Source organism: Python bivittatus, unplaced genomic scaffold (genome assembly GCF_059951505.1).
Source record: "Python bivittatus isolate LINGU-HERP-01145 unplaced genomic scaffold, Pbiv_v1 ctg000700_np1212, whole genome shotgun sequence".
Taxonomy (NCBI): Eukaryota; Metazoa; Chordata; class Lepidosauria; order Squamata; family Pythonidae; genus Python; species Python bivittatus.
The window spans coordinates 61,200,719-61,223,089 of record NW_028277098.1 but is presented as its reverse complement, the minus strand read 5'-3'; the positions used below and the strand labels follow the sequence as shown (position 1 = coordinate 61,223,089).

General features: G+C 39.1%; 1 protein-coding gene and 2 non-coding genes across 5 annotated transcripts in view; 1 reads left to right on the top strand and 2 right to left on the bottom strand.

Annotated features, from left to right (window-relative positions):
* MDM4 (MDM4 regulator of p53) overlaps positions 1-20,972 on the bottom strand; it is a 42,787-nt gene extending 21,815 nt beyond the window's left edge. The window contains exons 1-5 of one of the 3 annotated variants that reach the window (XM_007429734.4): positions 20,490-20,972; positions 14,961-15,068; positions 11,834-11,908; positions 5,292-5,425; positions 3,181-3,230 (exon numbers count right to left, since the gene is read on the bottom strand). In XM_007429734.4, the coding sequence (XP_007429796.1) occupies positions 3,181-3,230; positions 5,292-5,425; positions 11,834-11,908; positions 14,961-15,035 (334 nt within the window). In that variant the 5' untranslated portion in view covers positions 15,036-15,068; positions 20,490-20,972. The remainder of the gene's footprint in view (positions 1-3,180; positions 3,231-5,291; positions 5,426-11,833; positions 11,909-14,960; positions 15,069-20,489) is intronic. The other 2 variants (XM_007429732.4, XM_088128453.1) reach the window with 2 other exon arrangements.
* A 642-nt stretch (positions 20,973-21,614) lies between these two features.
* On the top strand, positions 21,615-21,687 carry TRNAK-UUU (transfer RNA lysine (anticodon UUU)). Its single transcript has one exon. It is a non-coding gene; the product is annotated as a tRNA-Lys (tRNA).
* A 264-nt stretch (positions 21,688-21,951) lies between these two features.
* Positions 21,952-22,024, bottom strand: TRNAK-UUU (transfer RNA lysine (anticodon UUU)). Its single transcript has one exon. It is a non-coding gene; the product is annotated as a tRNA-Lys (tRNA).
* Positions 22,025-22,371: the final 347 nt, after the last annotated feature.

The window sequence follows — 22,371 nt, the reverse complement described above, 5'->3', positions numbered from 1 at the left end:
CTATAACTCAATAAATGGCTTAAAATATTAAAAGCAAAATAAACAGCTTTTGTTTCCTTTATCATGAAAATGTTATGCATGTTCACAAACCCATTTTCTGTACCTCAAAAGGATTGTTTGGGCTGCCACTTTACACACAATACAGTGGGGCAAAAAAGTATTTAGTCAGCCACCAATTGTGCAAGTTCTCCCACTTAAAAAGATGAGAGAGGCCTGTAATTTTCATCATAGGTATACCTCAACTATGAGAGACAAAATGGGGAAAAAAATCCAGAAAATCACATTGTCTGATTTTTAAAGAATTTATTTGCAAATCATGGTGGAAAATAAGTATTTGGTCAATATCAAAAGTTCATCTCAAAACTTTGTGATATATCCTTTGTTGGCAATGACAGAGGTCAAACGTTTTCTGTAAGTCTTCACAAGGTTTTCACACACTGTTGCTGGTATTTTGGCCCATTCCTCCATGCAGATCTCCTCTAGAGCAGTGATGTTTTGGGGCTGTCGCTGGGCAACACGGACTTTCAACTCCCTCCAAAGGTTTTCCATGGGGTTGAGATCTGGAGACTGGCTAGGCCACTCCAGGACCTTGAAATGCTTCTTACGAAGCCACTCCTTCGTTGCCCGGGCGGTGTGTTTGGGATCATTGTCATGCTGAAAGACCCAGCCACGTTTCATCTTCAATGCCCTTGCTGATGGAAGGAGGTGTTCACTCAAAATCTCATGATACATGGCCCCATTCATTCTTTCCTTTACACGGATCAGTCGTCCTGGTCCCTTTGCAGAAAAACAGACCCAAAGCATGATGTTTCCACCCCCATGCTTCACAGAAGGTATGGTGTTCTTTGGATGCAACTCAGCATTCTCTCTCCTCCAAACACGACGAGTTGAGTTTAGACCAAAACCTTCTACTTTGGTTTCATCTGACCATATGACATTCTCCCAATCCTCTTCTGGATCATCCAAATGCTCTCTAGCAAACTTCAGACGGGCCCGGACATGTATTGGCTTAAGCAGGGGGACACGTCTGGCACTGCAGGATTTGAGTCCCTGGCGGCGTAGTGTGTTACTGATGGCAGCCTTTGTTACTTTGGTCCCAGCTCTCTGCAGGTCGTTCACTAGGTCCCCCCGTGTGGTTCTGGGATTTTTGCTCACCGTTCTTGTGATCATTTTGACCCCACGGGGTGAGATCTTGCGTGAAGCCCCAGATCGAGGGAGATTATCAGTGGTCTTGTATGTCTTCCATTTTCTAATTATTGCTCCCACAGTTGATTTCTTCACACCAAGCTGCTTGCCTATTGCAGATTCAGTCTTCCCAGCCTGGTGCAGGTCTACAATTTTGTTTCTGGTGTCCTTCGACAGCTCTTTGCTCTTGGCCATAGTGGAGTTTGGAGTGTGACTGTTTGAGGTTGTGGACAGGTGTCTTTTATACTGATAACAAGGTCAAACAGGTGCCATTACTACAGGTAACGAGTGGAGGACAGAGGAGCCTCTTAAAGAAGTAGTTACAGGTCTGTGAGAGCCAGACATTCTGGTTGTTTATAGGTGACCAAATACTTATTTTCCACCATGATTTGCAAATAAATTCTTTAACAATCAGACAATGTGATTTTCTGGATTTTTCCCCCCATTTTGTCTCTCATAGTTGAGGTATACCTATGATGAAAATTACAGGCCTCTCTCATCTTTTTAAGTGGGAGAACTTGCACAATTGGTGGCTGATTAAATACTTTTTTGCCCCACTGTACATACAGAAAGCTTCAGCAGAGTACATAGATAAAGCTCTTTGGTAATTTTTTCTTTCAATTTCAAAACTACATATCAACATTATGTTAAAAATTAGGAACAGACTAGATGTGATTGCTAATAGAGTGAATACAACTGCTATTACAAAAAATAATGTTGAATAAACAGCTATTTTGGGTAGCTTCTTTTTCCTCATCATAGTCCGACAAAAATAGTTTCTATGAATGTTTAATATTGTTTTATGGGTTTTTCTATAAAAAACTAAATAACAAGACAAACATTCACCACTAAAGCAGAGAGGAATATCACATTTCAACATTCAGGCTCTATGACATCAATACAGTCAGCTTTTTGATAAAATATGAAATCTGTCATCTACCAGGACTAACGTTTAAGCAGCAATGGCTATTTCCCCCCAAGATTCTGGAAGAGGAAAAGAAATTAAGACCTTGCCATCAAGACCAGAAAGAAAGAAGAAAACTCAACATGTTTTGTTACAATCACCTACCAAGACGATATGATTGAATTAGATACTTCATCAGCCCTTTTCCTAGCCCTACAGAAAATCCACAAGTAATCAGCAACAGGTATAGGGAGGTTATAATAATAATAAGGGTTAACAATTAAGACCTACCTAATCTTTCACCAAATTAAGATAATTTGTCCACTTGGATTGATCCAAAAAGAGTAAATCCAAAGAGATATTACACAAACACATTGCTTAACCATACTAATTTCACTGAGTTATACTGAATTTTGTATTCATTGTGTTTAATGTTAAAGATATCCTAAATGCCTTGATAGTACACCACTACAGACCTAGCACATGGTCCCTAAACCTTTCTGAACTGGCTTGGGAGCATATAATATCTGCCACGTAAAGCCATGCAGAACACTGAAATATGTAAATACTCCATGCAACTGTACTTACTATCCTCCCTATAGTGCTTCCTACTTCTCTTTGTTTTTGTTTTTTTTTCTCTCCTTTTTCGCTCAACATAATTTGAAACCAGTACTGCAACTATTTTCCATTCTGATTTTCTATTAAAGTTTATGGAGTCCATCTGGGGCACAGAGACATTCTTCAATATTAAAAAGATGCTGAAAGCTGACACTTTGCCTTCCAGCATTTTACCTGCCCATTTCATTAAGTAAGCTTTTTAAAAATGTACAAAGCCATACAGGTAGAAAGCCTGGAGACCACCACAGGATGTGTCCATGGGCACGCTGATAACCATCAACACCATAATGGTGACCCTGGTCTAGTTTTAGTTCAATATATGTCAACGTATTATCATTTTTTGTCAGCAAAGGGCTGCAGAATCCCAGTAGTCCCAATCCTCATAGCAGTTCATTTCAAGCAAAAAGCTTTCACATGTTTCTACTTACCAAGATTAATTTTAAAAAGAAATGAATGAACTTGAAGAAACCTACCTGTAACAGTGGCAAGAGTTATATTCCTTCTCAGCATATCATAAACAGGGCTGTGGAAAAATAATGAATAATGAGTGCAGAATGTAATTGCATAAAGAATACTGCCTTCTAATTCAAATGTTATGCAAGGTAGAATTCTAATGAGCTATCCAAAGTCAGGAAAGAGCATACGATTTATGAGAAGGAAAAGCATTCTATATCAGATAGATTTAGGGAGGTGATAGGAAGCAGTATTGCCTAATTACAAGTCAATTCAAAATTTTTAAAATTGAGTTTAACTTTTTTCTGAGAATAATTATCAGTTCTCTGATGACAGTTCTCACCCTACCATTAAGTCCTTAAAGCTATAACCATTGCCAACACAAAGATTCAGCAGGAAAGCAATCATAAATCCAATTCATGCAGTGAATTCTCATTCTGTCAAGAGAAGGAAAACTCACAGTATGCATACAGAATTAAGTATGCTAAATATACAGGGTTACCTGCATACTTTAAGAAAAAAATAACACTAGCCTTCAGAGATGGACCATTTGGTTAAACAAGTTGACAGAATGATGAATATCAGATATGAAGCTGGGAGGCTTGGTTAAACTTCCTTCCAAGCAAAGAGCCCATTCCATGTGCAGGTACAGTTACAATGGACTTAAGAGTTTCAGGCTTCAGGTGAAGAAATTGTTTAGAAAAACTCCATGCAAATATAAAATCAACACAGAAGTTAAGAGGATTAGGCTAAACTATATAGCACTAATCTCTAAGTTTCCTATTGGAAGAATTTGTTCTAACATGAAAGAACATTCAAAAACAATAGCTGCACCTAACCCACTAGACAACCCATGACCCATTGGGTTCACGTTTCAGAGATATTTCTTTACCTAACAGAGAAAAAGAATGACCGTGGGCGAACAAAAAAGCAGTGGGAGTGACTTCTGACTTCCTGCCAGGTTCCCCACTGACTTTCCTTATGAGAAACTGGAAGGAAGTGTTGGATAACTAACTTCCTTCCTTCCTGTTCCTCCCTCCCTTCCGTCCTTCTTCCTTCACCCTTCCACCCTTCCTTCCTTCCACCCTCCCTTCCTTCCTTCCTTCCTTCCTTCCTTCCTTCCTTCCTTCCTTCCTTCCTTCCTTCCTTCCTTCCTTCCCTCCCTCCTCTTTCCTTCCTTCCTTCCCTTCCTCCCTGTTCTTTCCTTCCTCCTTGTTCATTCTTTCCTCTCTGTTCCTCCCTTCCATCCATCCTTCCTTTCCTATCTCCCTTCCTTCCCTTGCACACCCTCCCTGACCCACACCACACTCTCAAAGACCCTCCCCGACTTGCACTGCACCCTCACTCACCCTCCCTGACTATCGCCACACCTCTTGGGCACCCCCTTGCACCCTCTTTGATCCTCGCTGCACCCCTCACGCACCCCCTCGCTCCCTCCCCCATGCGGCAGCAGCCACTTACCTGCCTGCTGGTCTTGGACTTGCAAATTCCTGCTGGCTTCCCCACTAACTTCCCCACTGATTTTGCCATTAATCAAGATGCAGTTAATAAACCAACTTGGCTGCAGGTGGTAGCGTGCTGGTAAATGTTTAAGAACCAGCTCTGCCAGCTCCATTGCCACCATTGCCCCGTGCTGCTACCATAGAACAGCTGATTCGCACGCTAGACATCAAGACTCAGTTCTACTCTTAACCGGTTTACAAAATTTCTGAAAATTTAACAAGGGGCTCTCACGAGCTGGTACAAGCTGGCTCTAGCACACCACTGGTTGCAGGTTTAAGTTTTTCAACAAACATAGGCAGTTATCAGAACCTTTCAATGTTCTTCACTAACTAGCCCATAATCTCTTCTAAATATTATACAAGAGGATGAAGAAACATTGACAAAACAGATTTTGATAACTGTTTTCTAATATTTGTCATTAAAGTCAGTATATGTATTTCTGAATCTCTTCAGATGCCACCACATTACAACACAATTCTTACAACAAAGCACTGAGTTAGATGTGTCTTCCCCAAATGGAGCACTGGGCCAAAATATACTGTACCTACTCAAAATAAAAGAAAACTCTTTGCTTTAGGTATTAAAATTTAGGGAATCTTATTCCATGGGTATTACGGAGATTTCCTACCTTGGTTCTTTCACAGAGAAACTCTGACAGCCCAAAAGCTCCCCCAGCTGGTCTCTTCCACAGTGTACCATGTGCTGCTGTTCTTTGTCATACAACTGCTTCTGTGCAATGTACTCTCCAAGATAGATCATACACTAAAACAAATGAAAATTTCAGTTACACAAAACATCACCTCAGTATAGTTTCATTCTAATTGTTTCAGTAATTTTCAAACCTGTGTGTGCATATTTGTGAATGCATACAAATAAACAAAGGAACACCATAAAGACAGCTATGGACTCTTTACCATAACTCATTAAGGGAGATAAAGCATCCTAAAGTATTAAAATGATAAAAATCAATAAAGGACTAAAATGAATCCAAAGAATAGTAAGAAAATAAGAGCATACATTTAAAAAACTAAAGGGAAAACAAAAGTTATTATAGGGTAAGTAAAACAGTAAGAAAAAAAACTGGTGAGGAAGTGAAATGCCCACATAAAATTTATCAGTGCATTAGAAACCACAAAAAGTCATTTACCTACTTTTGTGGTAGCCCCATTTCTCTTTTAAGAACTAAACCACCTGAGTTTGCAATTAGAGACAAAGAAGCTTAAGAAAAGAGGTTTAGACCACTCTTTTATGAAAAGAGGTTGTAATCCTGAATATATAGCTGCTTAAGCACTATATAGTTAAAGATTAGATGTTTCTTTAGTTCAAGTTTTTAAAATTGCACTGAATGAAAAACATAAAAAACCTTCTGACAAGCAATTTTGCTCTTTATGCTTTATTTTGTGGAACATTTAATATTTGCATTCATTTTACTTTTTTCACTTTGCAGTTTGGGAATAAAAACTAGGAAATACACTGTTCAAGTCATCTAACAATGGTTGAATTAGAATACAAATCAAGGTATTCCAGGTCAGAATCTACAGTAGAACTGGTATCATAAAATACTATATAGTCTAATGTGCTGAAACTGATTTTCAACATGAATATCTAAATTTTCAAAATCATTTCATTAAATTTGTAAAGTCATATTTATGTAAGATCTTAACATATCAGTAAACAATAAGAAATGCTTATTACTTTAGATTAAAATGGAAAAACTAGGAGACAAAATTACAATTATGTGCAATCAGACAAGAATGAATGTGTCAGCATAAACAGTTTCATAAAAATTAACATACATTTTTAAGTTATAACAGCTATGTAGCAATTTTTTTAACTCAGGCTGTCATACTAATTATTTGGAACCTTAACTCTGTGGAAATACTGAAACAGCTTTCATTCTGCTAAAGAAATCATTCTCAGCCACAGAAGAAAACATATATGCTATCCACATTCACAAACATAGCTTCAACGATGCTGTCACAAATTTTATTAGGTGGATGAAAAAATGATCACAGTAAGTACCAACCAGACATAATATATCTTGCAGTATAAAATTTGTGCATGTTTTTCTTCCACTTTTCAAATGGTTGTTCATTGATTGATTGATTGATTTAAATTTATTGGCCACCCAACTCCAGTGGACTCATTCAGAAGCTTTGCTTACAAACATATACACACACAATTCCTCTTTTCAGATACTCAAACTACTTGCCTGCTGGTCTGCAATTCAAGAATTGATTGGGGCCAGAGCCCATTCCAGAAACTGATACATGTCATGTATTTTCAAGAAAAAGTAATTGAAGCAATAGGTGGATTCAGTATCTAAGACAAGTTTTCACAAATACAAAAAAATAACCTGTGGAATACAATTAGGCAAAGATTTGCAGTCTGCACTTGAGATGCTTGTATGCAAGTTTAAACTCCAAGTACTGGTTGCATACAGAATCACTACCCCACATTCAATTGATTCATCGTCTTTTATAAAACTTTGTTTCAGGATCTGGTGGTGGATGAACAGCGAGATTGGGCATGCATTAGTGAAACCTTGTTAGGTAAGGGGAAGATGTTGCTGCTTCTGAAATTTGCCCACCAGATTTTAGGTCTTTCATCAGCCTCAAACAGTTGGGAAGAGGATGGCATTGATAATCAGGGACACTGAGACACTAAGGGATCTGTCTCTGTGGCCCACTTTCACACATAGACACTCCTGAGACACTGGGGTATGAGGCCTATGCATGAAAGTGTGCCAGAGAAACAGATCCTGCCAGTGAATTGGCCACCCTGCCACCCAGTGTGATCCCTTCCTAAGCTCCTAGTTTTAGTCTCAGTGGTAGAGACTCCTCACCTTTTGGTGTTGATAGAGTTCAACCTCCATGCCTTGGGGTCAGGATCTGATAAGACTCCAGAGCAACCATGGGCTTATCTCATGTAACCTCTGGCCTATCCCATGCAAGCAGCCATGCATTAGACTTTGTGTTTATCTTGAAAAAGTTATGTGATCTGAAAATGGAAAGAATTTCCACCACACCTTTGCTGTGTCAGACTACACTCTGATCCAAATTATACTGACTGCTACCCCTGGTCTACATGGGATTGGATCCATCCATAGAGTGCTCTCTAGGTTATCCATTGCCACCTGCAGGCTTGATCCATGGCTATCCTGGCTCCTGCAGGGATAGTGTGACCATCTGGATCTGGGAGACTGTCAACATCTCTTTAACAGTGGGGATTTTGGCAGCAGCTTAGAAGAAGGCTGTGGTAAATCCCCTCCTAAAATTATCCATAGTTCTGATGGTGTTGCACCCAGTCGCCAACCTTCCCTTGGGGGAAGATTGTTAAGATGGTGGTGGTGAATCCATTATAGAGATGGAGCAGATCATCTGGACCCTTTCCAGCCAGGGTTTAGGCCTAAGCATGGAACTAAGAGAGTACTGGTCGCTCTTACTAATGACCTCTAACAGGATCTGGACAGGAGGAGTGTACCTTTTAGACCTCTCAGTAGCTTTTGACACTATCCACCATGGTATCTTACTGAGTTGAATTATGGGGTTGAGGATTGGAAGCACTGTTTTGCAGTGTCTCTTCCTACCTCAGGCTCAGTCAACTGTAGTGGGGAACAGAGGTCATGGCCCCTACATGACAGCATTCCACAGGGGTCAGTCCTTACCCCCCCTACTTTTTAATATAAGTATGAGGCTGCTAGGTAAGGTTGACTGTTACTTTTGGGGTACAGTATCATCATTATACTGAAGGGAGATGCCATTATCCTTTTATCCTGGTGCCTGGAGGTTGTCAGGGTCTGGATGGGACCGACCTGCTTAAAACTGAACCCAAACAAGACACAGGTACTGTTTTTCCACTGAAGCTCTCCATCTATACTACTGTTATCACTGGATGGTCAGGTACTATCTTTGAGGTTCCTTTTAGACAGGTCCTGCTGATACAGCAGATGAAGCTGCGGCTAGAATCTTTGCTCAACTTTGGCTGGTTACCAAGTTGCAAGCCTTACTTGGCACAAGAAGATACCCTCAGTACCACTCAGACTACAGCAATACACTTTACATGGAGCTGCCTTTAAAAACCACTCAGAAGCTGCAGTTAGTCCAAAATGCACCAGGCTGTGTGCTAACTAGTTCACATTGTTGGGAACATGTTCAACCTATACTGTGGGCTCTGCAGTGGCTTTCAATTATCTTCCTGGTGCAATTTAAAGTGCTAACTGCTAGCTTTGACCCTTTATGGTTTGGCACCAAGGTACCTACAGGACTGGCTTCTCTAACCTATATTGGCCTGACCTATGAATCATATAGGGAAAAACTACTCCTAGTGTTCCACCATCAGGAAATAAAGGGAGCTGAAGCAAGATGACACTGCTCTTCAGTCACAATGCCAATCTTCTGAAACAGTCTTGCTAAAGAAATCAGTCTGGCACCATCTCTGAAAGCATTCAGGAAGATGGTGAAGGCAGAGCTGTTCTGGAAAGCATTTTTACTTATTTTGGGGCCATCTTTTATTTTATTTTTGTTTTGCTCTTATTGCATTGTCAGAAAATTTTCTTTTATGCGCTTAAGCTTACTGCTAATGTTTTAAATTTGTTTTCTACCATGTAAGTCACCAAGAATCAAACTGATTGTATCAGAGTACAAATTAAATAATAAAACAATAACAAAGTAAGCTGCAGTCTAGTGCATAACCTGTAAGAGGAGTCCATCCTTCAAGCAATATATTATGCATAAAATTCAATCTCCTTTTCATGACAGCAGCAAAAAAAAAAGGGGGGGCAGGAGAAAAATCCAAAGTGAAGAAAGCTGGCAGTGCTTCTAGCCATTACAGGGAACAGATCCTTACTGTGCTAAATGTAGGCTGCTATGGCAAATTAACATTTTAACACCGAAACCCATTCATTTGAAATATTCAATTTGTTTTTTGCAAAAATATTGGAAGCTAAATAAGTTATTTAAATGCATAAGTATTTAAAATAAGTCACACAACTCTGCGGGAATATCTGACACATTCCTAATGAAAAGCCACAGCATTTAATTCCTAGCTGACAGAATAGCCCTGTAAATTACTGCTTGTGTCATTTTTCTAATATTGTACAGACTTTGCATTTTAAACTTAAAAGAAATGATTTTACAGGATGTCTTCAGTTTAGCTGACATGACTTTCTCAATGGAGAGGAAATAAATAGTATAATTTAAAAACATTCAAGCATCAATTGGCCACCAAAAAACCCACACCTCTTAGGAACCCCTGAGAATTCAACCATCTATTACAATCCTCTTCATAATCTTAAAGGAAGATCTTATGTCCCTGAACTATTTGTCATGGTAAGTAGTTAATTTTCATGTTGTGCTCTTGTAATAAGCAATACAAAATCCCCTTTTAATTAATAGAACACACTCCCATGGACATCAACATTTTTCTATTCTCTGTCCAATGTACTGAAGGAATGAAACCAAATGTTCAGCATTCAAGGTTCTGGTATAAATGAAATACAGGTAGTCCTTGACTTACAATTGGAACCAGAATTTCTGTTGCTAAGTGATGTGCTTGTAAAGTGCGACCGCACTGCTTAGCGACGGCAATCCCTGCAGTCCCAGTTGCCATATTAACTGGATCCCAGGGTTGTTAGGCGAGGCAAATTCCTGCCGGCTTTCCATAGCCAAAGTCATTGGGGAAGCCAGCAGAAAGTTCAAGCCCCATGCCCGCATGCAGGTAAATGGCTGCTGCTGGGTGTGGGAGGGAGCAAGCAGGTGGGCGGGGGTGTGGAGGAAGGTCGGGGAGGGGCATGAGAGGTGCTGCATGGGTCAGGGAGGGTGCACGAGAAGTGCCACACGGGTTAGGGAAAGTGCATGGGGGTGCGGCACAGATCAGGGAAAGTGCATGGGGGTGCAGCGTGGGTCAGGGAGGGTGCATGGGGGTGCAGTGTAGGTCAGGGAGGGGGGTGCACAGGGGGGTGCGAGAGGCACCTTGCAGGTCAGGGAAGGTGTGTAGGGGTGTGGCATGGGTCGGGGAGACTTACAGAAGGAGGGTACACAGGTGGGGGAGACTTACCCCAGCAACTTGCAATCTTCCCTGCCGGCTTCCCCTTGGACTTTCTGGGGAAACCAGCATGGAAGGTTGCAAATGGCGATCATATGATCATGGGATGCTTGGCAACTGGTTGTAAGTGCAAATGGGTTGCCAAGCACCCAGATCGCAATCACGTCACTGCGGGGGTGCTGGGACGGCCGCAATTTCAAGGACTGGTCCTAAGTCTGCTTTTTCAGCACCATCATAACTTCAAACAGTCACTGGATGGTCTTAAGTCAAGGGCTATCTATAACTGCTTAAGAATTGGTATGATTATGCTCATGGCATTAGGGACAAGCAACAACATTTGACTATTAAATGCTACTGTATGTGTTTTATAAACTTGGAAAGTTATAAGTATCAATATAGTATCTCATCAAGTATCTCATCAGGAAGAGAAAAAAATTGGCAAAATGCTAGAATCAAGAGTGGTATCTGAAATTCCAATTACCAAATGAAAGGGAAAGCTATGGAGCACAATGCCCATTTCAAAATTCTACATTATATAGATTTTATCGAAATGCTTGTTTCCTTCTTCATTGTTATGCTAAATATGTATGTATGTATGTATACACACACACACACACACACAGATATATATATATGCGCCTTCATGTCAGTGTTGACTCCTGGCGATTACCTGGGCTAGTCTTTGCAAGATTTTCAGAAGTGGTCTGCCATTGCCTTCTTCCTAGGGCTGAGAGAGAATGACTGGCCCACAATCACCCAGTTGGTTTCATGCTTAAGGCAGGACTAGAACTCATGGTTCCCTAGTTTCTAGTCTGGTGCCTTTATCACTAGATAAGGATATGGGAACAAAAGCAATAGGTATTCACCACTGTCATTAAATACTATTTTCTTTTCTTCCTTCTCTTTTTGAACACTCGTTAGGACTACTGTCTTTGCTTTAGAAGCATAGCCTGCATTTAAATTTTACAGCCACATCACATGGAATATGAATATGGAAACAGACTTGGTCTGCACTAGATGCCATTAGCTCTGAATTAGAAATAGCAAATTATGAGGCATTTCTTTGTTAATTCAGACTTAGGTAACCTGATTTGCCAATGCAAAAATGTATACACAGGAACTCACCTCTTTTAATGTAAAAGTTTCACCTTTAGCACCTGCTGCATGCAGAACTTTCAGGAGTGGCAGTTTTGGTCGTACCTAAGATACACCATATGGAATTTTTTTAGTCATGCTGTATAACACTGGAAAAATCAATGTAAAAGACTAATTCCCACAGGTTACAAATTTAAAGTTTTACATACCCCAACTCCAAATATGTTTCATTATATTAAGCTAGCAGAGGAAAATAAATACAAGTATTTCACACAACCTCAGAAAAGCAATGCTAACTTTCCCCAATGAAATTAATTAAATAATAAACCCAAGGAGAGGATTCAATTCAGTGAGAATGTTTTTTATATGTTAAAAAACACAGATGCAATGCGTATGGTCAAATCCAAATTTTCATTATGCATTCATTTCCCTCCCTCTCATTACAATACTTATAAATCCTAATTAAAGCCACAAAAGTCAATGCCAAATGATATTTTAAGAGCTCTGCCAATTCCACACAGTATATTAGAGGCAACGTCATGAAACAGGGGACATACTATCTGAAAATGAGTTCTGAAAAATATTGGCAAGGAGTAGATCTTTCTAAATCAGGTAACCGTTAACCTTCTAAATATGTTGGAAGCAACCATTTATCAGGTTAGCATTATTTATACTAAGATAAAATATCACAGTACTTTTAGATTAATAATGCATCTATGCTAGACAAGAAATTACATGTAGGAATACTTTACTTTAATAGGCAAGAATTTATAGTAAGTGGCTCTTTCCCTCTCCTTATTTCAATGCATATGTATAGCATTTGGAGAGCAAGATTCTCCACCTTTACACTGGCATTCTACTGAGGGAACACTACTACTACTTTGCATTTTGCAATTATTTGCTATAAAGAGGGAAATTCAGTTCAGTTTGACAAAGACTACAGATACTCTGAAAAAGCCAAACTGGAAATGAAGATGGTAGTACATTTTCAACTTGTGAAGAAAATAAGCAAGCAAACAAAGTCACAGTTCTCTCTGGCAGTGAACTGAATAAAAAACATCCTTAACCAAGTTGCCTGATCTGGATTTTCTTTCCAGTTCTAAATTATTATATAAGAGCATTCAAAATCTTTGTTGAAACCAATTTTCACTTGCAACTAGAGGAACTCTAAGCTCTACCACTTGTTTACATCTAAATCATACTACAAAATCCATGTCTTTGTGAGCTAATAGGATGCTAAAGCAACTTCATAAGTTCCAAAAGGCTTTATTCCTATTAGGAACTTCAAATCTGACAGGCATGTAAATAAATTACATCAAGAATAAAATTGTTATTTACATCCTCCAAAATATATTCTAATCATTTGAATCCAGTCCTAAAATTCCAATGATAAAATCTTCAAGAAATGATATTCTGAAGATAGAAGGCAGGAAGAGAAGCGTTTCCGTTAATGCTGAATGTCTGTCAAATCCGAAATTATGTCACTCAGGTCATATCCATCAATTTATATAATTTGGATAATGCAAATAATGTAAATGGACACACATGATAAAAATTGTATCAATTAACAGGCCTGCTTCTGAAACAACAGACTTTATCTGCTGTTTGGTTATGAAATCTAAGCAAAATTTGGCCCATTATATCCAGAAGTCCACTGAATAGAGGTCTGGACAATCAAGGAACTACTGTTTTTAATTTTTAGGAAAAGGTGGCAAATATATGTGTGGCCCAGTATGGTTTACCACTATTGTATGCAGAATATTCTATTTCTTCATTTACCCTATTGTAATATTTATATTCCTCTTTTTTTCCTCTAAGTTAAGTTTTCCTTCCCAATGTGGCTCCATGTACTTTTTCTCAAGCCCACCCACTTTGCTTGCAGATACTGACACCCCACACAATACTGAATGCAACCAGTACTGAATGAAGCCCTTAGGTCAAAAAGGTAGCCCTCCCTGCCTTAAATAATATGGCAATGGAAGCTCCATAGTCAAATTTAACTGGCTGCTACTCCTTTCCACGCAGGCCTCCATGCAAAGCTCTGACTATCCTGCCAGATGCTCATTGTGCTGAAGAATTTATTTCACTTATATCCTACCTTTATTTGTACAAGTCAAGGCAATGTATATAATGTTCCCTCCTATTTTCCCCACAACAACCCTGTGAGATAGGTTAGGCTGAGAGAGCACAACTGGCCCAAAATCACCCAGCAATTAGGACACAGTAGAAGGGAGGACAGGAAGGAAGAGCTGTAATTATTATCCCAATGTGGCTGCAAAGGAGTGCACCAAATACAACTTTCAGTATGCCAGTGTTTCTCAAGCTGTATCACTTTAAGTACACTCTAAAAAGCTGATCTAAAGCAAGGAAACACCTCCCCCCCCCACACCCATTGGTATAGGTATGTGACTGCCTCCAATTGAAACCCAGTTTTCAAGAATTATATACAAGCAAGCATACCCTTCACACTAAAAATACAATTATTCATATAAAGTTTTTATAAAGTTTCAATTATTGTTTTACTTGATATATATAGAATAACGTTAAATGATTAAGAATAACATTTATTTCTTGCTCAACCCTAAACCTTAATGAATTATTAGTTTAATTTAGGCCAGGGGAATCACACAAATTCATTTTACTGTTTTAGGGAATTAAATTATTGCAAAGTTTGAAAAGCGTCCCTTAATGAAGAATAGCATATTTATTATGGAACCATCTTACAGAGACTAGAGTCCACTTCCATCAGACTGAAACAGTTAAATTACATTTCATCACGTCCTTCAATAATCTGTGGTCTGAATCAATGTTACACAATTTTACCCAATTCCAGGGCATTTATGCTACCAGTGAGAAAAAGCTATTTTACATACTTTTCATATAATTGTTGTGATCTGCATTTTATAATTTTGCTTTTTTAGGTCTCACTGTTCTCTGTATCCACATATGCTAATATAGGATATTTGTGGATTTGATTAAATGGATTCTATTCCATGACAATTAATGCTGTATTAGATAAATTAATTAGTCCCTGAATTACGAAAGACTGAGGTATTTGCAAGTTAACAAATCTATGGATAACTGTTAGAAAAGATAATGTTCCACATAGATGAAACCTCTTCTATCAGTATTAAAGTGAAAAATCAAATTATATTACCTGTTTGACTGGTTCAAGTGATGTTCTGCAGGCAGTCTCAGATGGTGGAAATTGTGCAGAGGTAGAAGATGTCATTTTGGCAGTATAGTAGCTGTCAATATTAGAAACCTAAAATAAAAATCAGATTTATTTATTTAATACATTTATACCCCACTTCTCCAGCAGCGCATACACAGAATTTCTTCCCCCAATATTTCCCCACACTTTGGGAGATAGATGGGTTAAGAGAGTCAGTCACTGGCCCAAAGTCATCCAGTGAAGTACCACAGCTGAGGCTAGACTTGAACCTCTATCCAGTGCTATCCTAACTCACATAAGATTAAACATTTTCTGATGCCTTTGGGGCCAATTTGATATACATCACCTAAGGACAACACCTGAATTGCATTTAACATGTCTACCATACCGATCATATTATCTTTTAATTTTGGTAAGGAATATAAAAACACCCCAAGCCTGAAAGAAAACCCTGCAATGCCTACTTTATTAAGTCTGTCAGTGAGGCTTTCAAGGTACCTTATTCAAAGTGTCCATGCAATTCTTGTTCTTCAAACTGCTTAAGACAAATGAGAACAAACTGTTCTTTGACATGTTGAGACAAGTAGCTTGTTAATGTGACTCACAGGATGTGAATACTGCTGAGTCACTCAACCACTACTGGAAATTTTCACTTCCAAGATTTAGTCAGCAAGCCATGATGGGATAAATATCTGCCCAAACTAATTAAAACTGATGGCAAATACATTTTATGCCACCATAATTTTTGTATCTTTAAGATACCATAATAAATATATAGTTTTCAAGTCAAAAAGACCAATTTAATTTTCAATTTGCTCAAGCAAAGAAAAAGGTAACATCTCTAAAGTTCCAACTTCTGTTTTAGGATTACTGTAGTATCAAATTCAGTGTCACCAAACACATTTTAAATGGTGGCAAAATTTTATGTATTATGTTTATATGCCATTCTATAACATTATGTCTTCTGGATAACTGACTGCAAAGAACATTTAAGATCATAAAATCAAAATATGCATAAAAGAATAAAATTCAAAGCAGCTTCAACATTAAAAAAATAAATAAAACAGGGAAGACCAGGCTACATGAGTTCAGAACTCTCAGTTTTAAAATGCTTAAGTGAGCAGTAAGGTGTTCCCCTGAGAACAAAAAGATCATAGCAGCAACGCCATTTTGGGAAGGTTATTATAAAGAACACTGTCTCCTTTGTAGCTATACTATCATTTCATTCAGTATAAGTATCATTATACTCCCTTGGAAGATCTTAGGTTTAAATAGATTCATACCAGAGAAGATACTCTTTCTAGTAATGTGATCCCTAGCTCTTTAGTATTTTAACAATTAAAATTTATTTTAAACTGTGCCTAGAAATGGGCTACAATCTAGTGCGGCTGATAAAATATTAATATGCTCAAACTGCCCAGTCAAAATTGCTAATTTAGTCATTTTATTTTGGACCAGCCATAGTTTCCCAACCTCATCAAAGCTGATAAAGGCATTCTGAGATATAAAAAACTCATTTGATTCTCTAATAACATTGCTGAATCAGTAAGCACCCTACGAGAGGGGAGAAAAAAAATCTCTAGCCAGAATGTGACCAGTCATCTAGAAAAAGGCTGAATGAACAATCTTGGATAATTCCCCATTATGTCTAAATTGGGTTTCTTACTTGCCTTATATTAATCAACACATATTGTTCAGTGTTGATTAAACACTATCACAGTGTGATCCATATCTTATGATAATGAGAGACAAATCTGCATACCAGTATGACAACTGTAATATTGGTGACATCATGGGCCAAATCTATATATGATTTCTCCCACATGGATGTTAGGCAGTATAAGTAAAAGGACAGAAGTCCACATAATCCTAAAGCATGACTGCTAGGAGTGTGAACCCCAATACCTCCTTCTGGAAACAGCCACCCAAGCAGGAGCAGAACCAGCATTAAGCAGTATATCATGCACTCAACTCGGACAACTTTTGTACATATATTATTAATACCACGGCTGAAAATATGCAATGAATTGTTAACTTTAAACTAGATAGTAACAATGCATAAAATGACAGATAGCAAGTATGGAAATGACTATGGCACATTTCCTTCCTACCATAAAAGCAAAGTTATAATTCTAAGAATCAACAGAACAGAAATGAAAATGTGCATTGTATTAAAAATAGCCATAGTGAGACACTATTTAAAAACGCATAACCCATGGAATTAATTTAATGTTTGTTTTCTGTTGGGGAAAGTTGTTGAATAAACCATATTACTTGAGTTCACACAACTAAACCATCTACAGACAGTCCCCTACTTGCAAACTTTTGTATTGTGAACTTTCACCAATATGAACAAGATGGACCCAGAAATCAGAACCGGAAGTTGGGTCGGAAGGTGGAACCGGAAGATGGGAGAAGGAGGCACAAACTAACCCTTTCCCATCTTCTGTTTGCATTGGAGTTAGAATTTCCAGAAAGGGTTAGTTTATGTGGGGCGCTCCATTGCTGGGTGAGGCGGGAGAGGGGGCAGTGGCAGAGAACGGGGGAAGGGGGCAGAGGTCTCCTGCCTTGCCTGGCAACAGAATGTGCCATGCCCCATCGACTCATCCTTCGCCCAAGGAGCCACCACCGCCTCTCCTGCCTCACCCTGCAATGGAGTGCGCTGCGTAAACTAACTCTTTCTGGGAACTCCAACTCCAGTGCAAACCTCTAACCTCCTGGAAGGCGGGAGAAGGCAGGAAAGGGTTAATTTGCAGCATGCCTCCACCCCCTCTCCCCCACTATCACCCCCTCTCCTGTCTCACTGGCAATGCATTGGTAGCAGAAGATAGGGCTCTTCTGCCCACACCGCTGCCCTGCTTCCTGCCTTTTTTTTTTTTTTACTTTTTACTTGGTTGGACTTATGAACAAAACAGACTTATGAACAGCCTCTTGGAATGTAGCCTGTTCATGAGTAGGGGACTGTCTGTACCATGGTATACAATCTATAATAGCTAAGTTCACATATCATTGTAAATCAAACTGCAGAATGTGTTGCCACTCAGCCATACATGTAGTCCTCGCTATCCAACCACAATAGGGACTGGAATTTAGGTTGCTAAACAATTTGGTCGTTAAGTGAATCAGAGCTGATTTTATGACCTTTTCTACAACAGTCGTGAAATGATTCACAGTGGTCATTAAGTGAATCATGTGGTTAAGCAAATCACATGGTCATTAAGCAAATCCAGCTTCCCCAATGGACATTTTTTTGCCAAAATTCACTTAACCACATGATTTGTTTAATGACCATGCAATTCCCTTAACAACCATCATAAAAAAGGTCACAAATCATGATTATGTGACCACAGGGGTCATAAAGCACTCTTCCCAAGGCAGTGGTAACTCTGGGCCATCGTTAAACAGTCATTAAGCGAGGATTACCTGTAATCTCAATAATAAAATGCAAAAATGGTTGTAACAATGTGTATCAAACCTTTATGATTAATACAATGTTGCATTAATTTCAAGTATTGTAAGATTTTTAAGATTCACTGAAGAATTTTGCATTAAAAATGGGTATCAGGAGCAATAAACAATGCAAAATGTAAAACATGATATACTATCTTTAATACCTATTTGTTTACAAATTTAAAGACTGACTCCCTTGAGTTTAACTTGGCTTATAGTGTCTACATGGAAATGTTAATGCCATTTTCTTGGCAATAATGTGAAACTGATTTGCCACTATCTATCTTCTGGGATATTTTTTAACTTTCTAGTTTAACCTACAGCCCTGGGATTTCCTTATGGTCTCCCATCAACCACCAAAACAGATTTTACTTAGTTTTTGTCAAAATTATCAATGATGTGCCAATCTACCAATGTTAATTTGTCAAACATCATTTATGGCAAAATGAGTGAAACCAAATGCTGTGTTAGCATTTTAGCAACCTGTGATTCCCAGCCTCTATCAATATTCTCAGAAAATTTCTTGCCCACATTCTTGCCGTGAGTGGTAAGTTAGGAAACCACAGTATTTCCTATATAGTACAGTATTGCAATGGCAGACAACAGTAAAATAAACTTACTTTTACCAAAGAAAGCTTCTTCAGTGAAGGTATACACAAAGTAAAAATTATTTTTAATCTGTGATGAGTTTACCAACTAATTGCCTTGTCCCAAACCGAGCCACAGAAAGATACCATTTGGTTCCTCAGCTACTAATCTAATATACTGAGACAACACCAAGTATGGGCCTTACCAGTAATACCCTTCAACCTCTCTCAATTATTCACACAATGACCCGGGTCACACATCACACTAAGCTATTATTTGCTTAACTCAGTTTGTTGAATAAACCATCATTTATGAACTTGCATATTACACTAAACTATATTTACAAACCAAAATAGCTGAATTCAGATATTACACTAAGCAACAAACAAATAAAGCAAATTGCATCTTAGTGCAATGTGAGAACCTAGTGAAAGCACTCCTCTGGAATAGATTACGGTACCAGGCAAGAAACTGTGAGCTCCAGTCTCCACTAAAGTACTAATCAGTCACAACCCTACTTAATTTCTGTTCTGAGATAAGGTCAGCTAAGTACTGCCACCTGCTGAGAATACAGGATGTTAATGCCAATGAATTAAAGGTATCTCCTTCCAGTTTCATACTGCGATATGATTTTACAATAATCCCTCTTTTTGAAATATCTTTATGCTAACTGAATTAATGGACATAAGCTACATTTTTGTTCATCCATGGTAAGTTGTGTTGTTTTCCAATTCAACGGAATAAAATATACTCAATATACTGGTACCATTAGGGTTTTTACACTAGTTCATTTTTTAATGAGTTATCCTACACATTCGTCTGCGCTGAGAAATGAATCTCATGTATTACAGCACTGCTATAGCACTTTCTCATTGGTCAATACTATCCTCATTTAGAATACTAAGGTAAAAAAATAAAACAATTGTTTTTGGGGGGAAAAACCCAGAAGCTTATGTTGAATGTTTCTTTGCAGTCATTATCCAGAAAGGAAGATAGGATACTTTTTCAATTTTTTTATAAATTATGAAACGTTGGACTTACTCTTGTAACCTATATTGGCAACAATTGTTCAATCATGAAAATAAAACAGATGGGCTCACTCAATACATTAGCCCTCTTACGAGCCTTATGAAAGGCCTACAGGGTCAGGGCCATGCAAATCTTGAGGGGCAAGTTGTTCCACAAGGCAGTGTACAACAGCACAAGCACACTTCCTGGGTCCTATCAGATGACCCCACTGTCCTGCAGGTCCAATGACTTTTAATCAGTCCTTAAGTTGGGAAGCGGACAACTCGCCGTAATGCGCTCTCTTTCCCCGACCCCGTATCCTTCTCCTGCACGCCCGCCTAACTCCTCACTCCTTCCACTTTTAAACAGCCTCCTAGAAACCCCGCGCTCTTCTTTCACCAAGGCTCGGCACCTGTCCCGCCATCGGCCAGCCTAAGAGGCTATAAGGATGCAAGATGTACTCACGGTAAGGCTGTCCCCAGCTCTCTCGGAGGACGACTGAGGCCTCACGCCGATCCCGTCGCCTCCATTTTAGCCTGGGAGGGGAAAGAAAGCAGGCCTCTCTTTCGCCAGCGAGTCAACATGGAGACCCACGTCCTTCCGCCCAGACCATAGAGAGCGGAGGCTCCGCCAAGGGCTGGCTGGGGAATTCTGGGAGTTGAAGTCCACACAACCACAAGTCGCCAAGGTTGAGAAACTTTTTTTTTTTTTTTTGAGAAACGCTAGCTTTCCGGGTTCAGTCGTTTTTAAAAAATATCTTTCTCTGCTGAGCTGAGAATGGAGAAGTACAGCCTTGAATAGAGCACTCCGAAGTTTTGTTTCCTTCCGCCATAATAAACAACCTGCGCAGTTTTGTGTGTGTGTGTGAAATAAAATCTCTAACCTTGTCCCTGTATTGATCTCTTTGACTACCACTACCGTCCCTGGAGCTGGGGTGCTTTTTGGACCCAAATCTCTTAATCAGCTGAAATGTTTTCTTCCGGCCAAGGTGGCTGGGTGGAAGACAGACCCACAGCAAGGGGTTGTCGTGTGTATCTGTGTGTGTGTGTAGGGCTAATCAGCACTAATGACGCTACAGACAGATCATATTATAGTAGTCCACCCTGCATTGGCCGAAGGGTAAATGGCTACCGATCTCTTTCCTAAGCGTACAGATTGTCGGTAACTTTTTCAAGCTTTGGAGAGCGGTGAATATGCACATTGGCATCTGACCAAAGGGGATTTTTCCCCCCTAAGCTGATTCTTTCTGCTCTTTTTGCAACCTTCTCATGCAAATCCCTTCGTTTCTCACCAGCAATGTGTGCGTGAGTAACTCAGGGGTAATATAACATTTATATTCAATACAAATTAAATACATTTATTTATTTATAAATTTATATTTAATATAGCATTTATAAACTATGCCGAATGTGAGTGAAACTTCAACAATGCAAAATTAATCTCATGTTCCAAAATTACAGCGGTTATAGTAGCTTTGGGGAAACGTCCAAGTTACAAATGCCTGATTGGCCCTCGCAAATAAATGAATCCACCACATGCCAAGCTGTTCTTTCTTTTATGTAGCGTCGTTGCACAGATACTCAGCATGAAGCCCGGATAGCTCAGTCGGTAGAGCATCAGACTTTTAATCTGAGGGTCCAGGGTTCAAGTCCCTGTTCGGGCGAAGTGATTTTTTTTTTTCCTTTGCTTTTTGGCTTCGAGGGTTTTCTTTTTAAATTTCCCCTTCGTTTCTTCTTGGTGCAATTCGAATTTTATGTCGCCGATTTTGCTCGGAATGCAGACGGTTTTAAAATTAAAGCTTCTGATTTGCTATGCATTTTAAAAAGGAACGCGATTTACACTCTTGTTTAATTTTGTCCTTTGAAAGGCCGTCGGTTCACGCTTCTCATAGAATTTTTGGATGCGATTTTCTATTAAAAATCATTTTCGCCCGAACAGGGACTTGAACCCTGGACCCTCAGATTAAAAGTCTGATGCTCTACCGACTGAGCTATCCGGGCACTCTGCAAAGGTTTCTTTCCGCGCACAAATGGCCTTTATCAGTTCAAAGAAGTTCAGTGCAGGTTTTTTTCATTTCTGCTCAGAGTTTATGCCGATTTCTACACCGACAAGATATGAATCGGTATGGTTTCCCCCTTTCACTAATTTCTTGCTACGGTAAACTTTCATTTCTATGTCCTTTTCAATTTCTCATTCCTCAGAGGCAGTGTGAAAAGGTGCAAACAAGATAGGGCAAGGCTTTGAAGAGGAATTAAAGGATCGAACTGGTAATCAAACTACCTCAGCCTGAGTATTACTTATGTAATCTATATTTTTAAGATCCTGCTAAAGGCAATGACGGAATGTA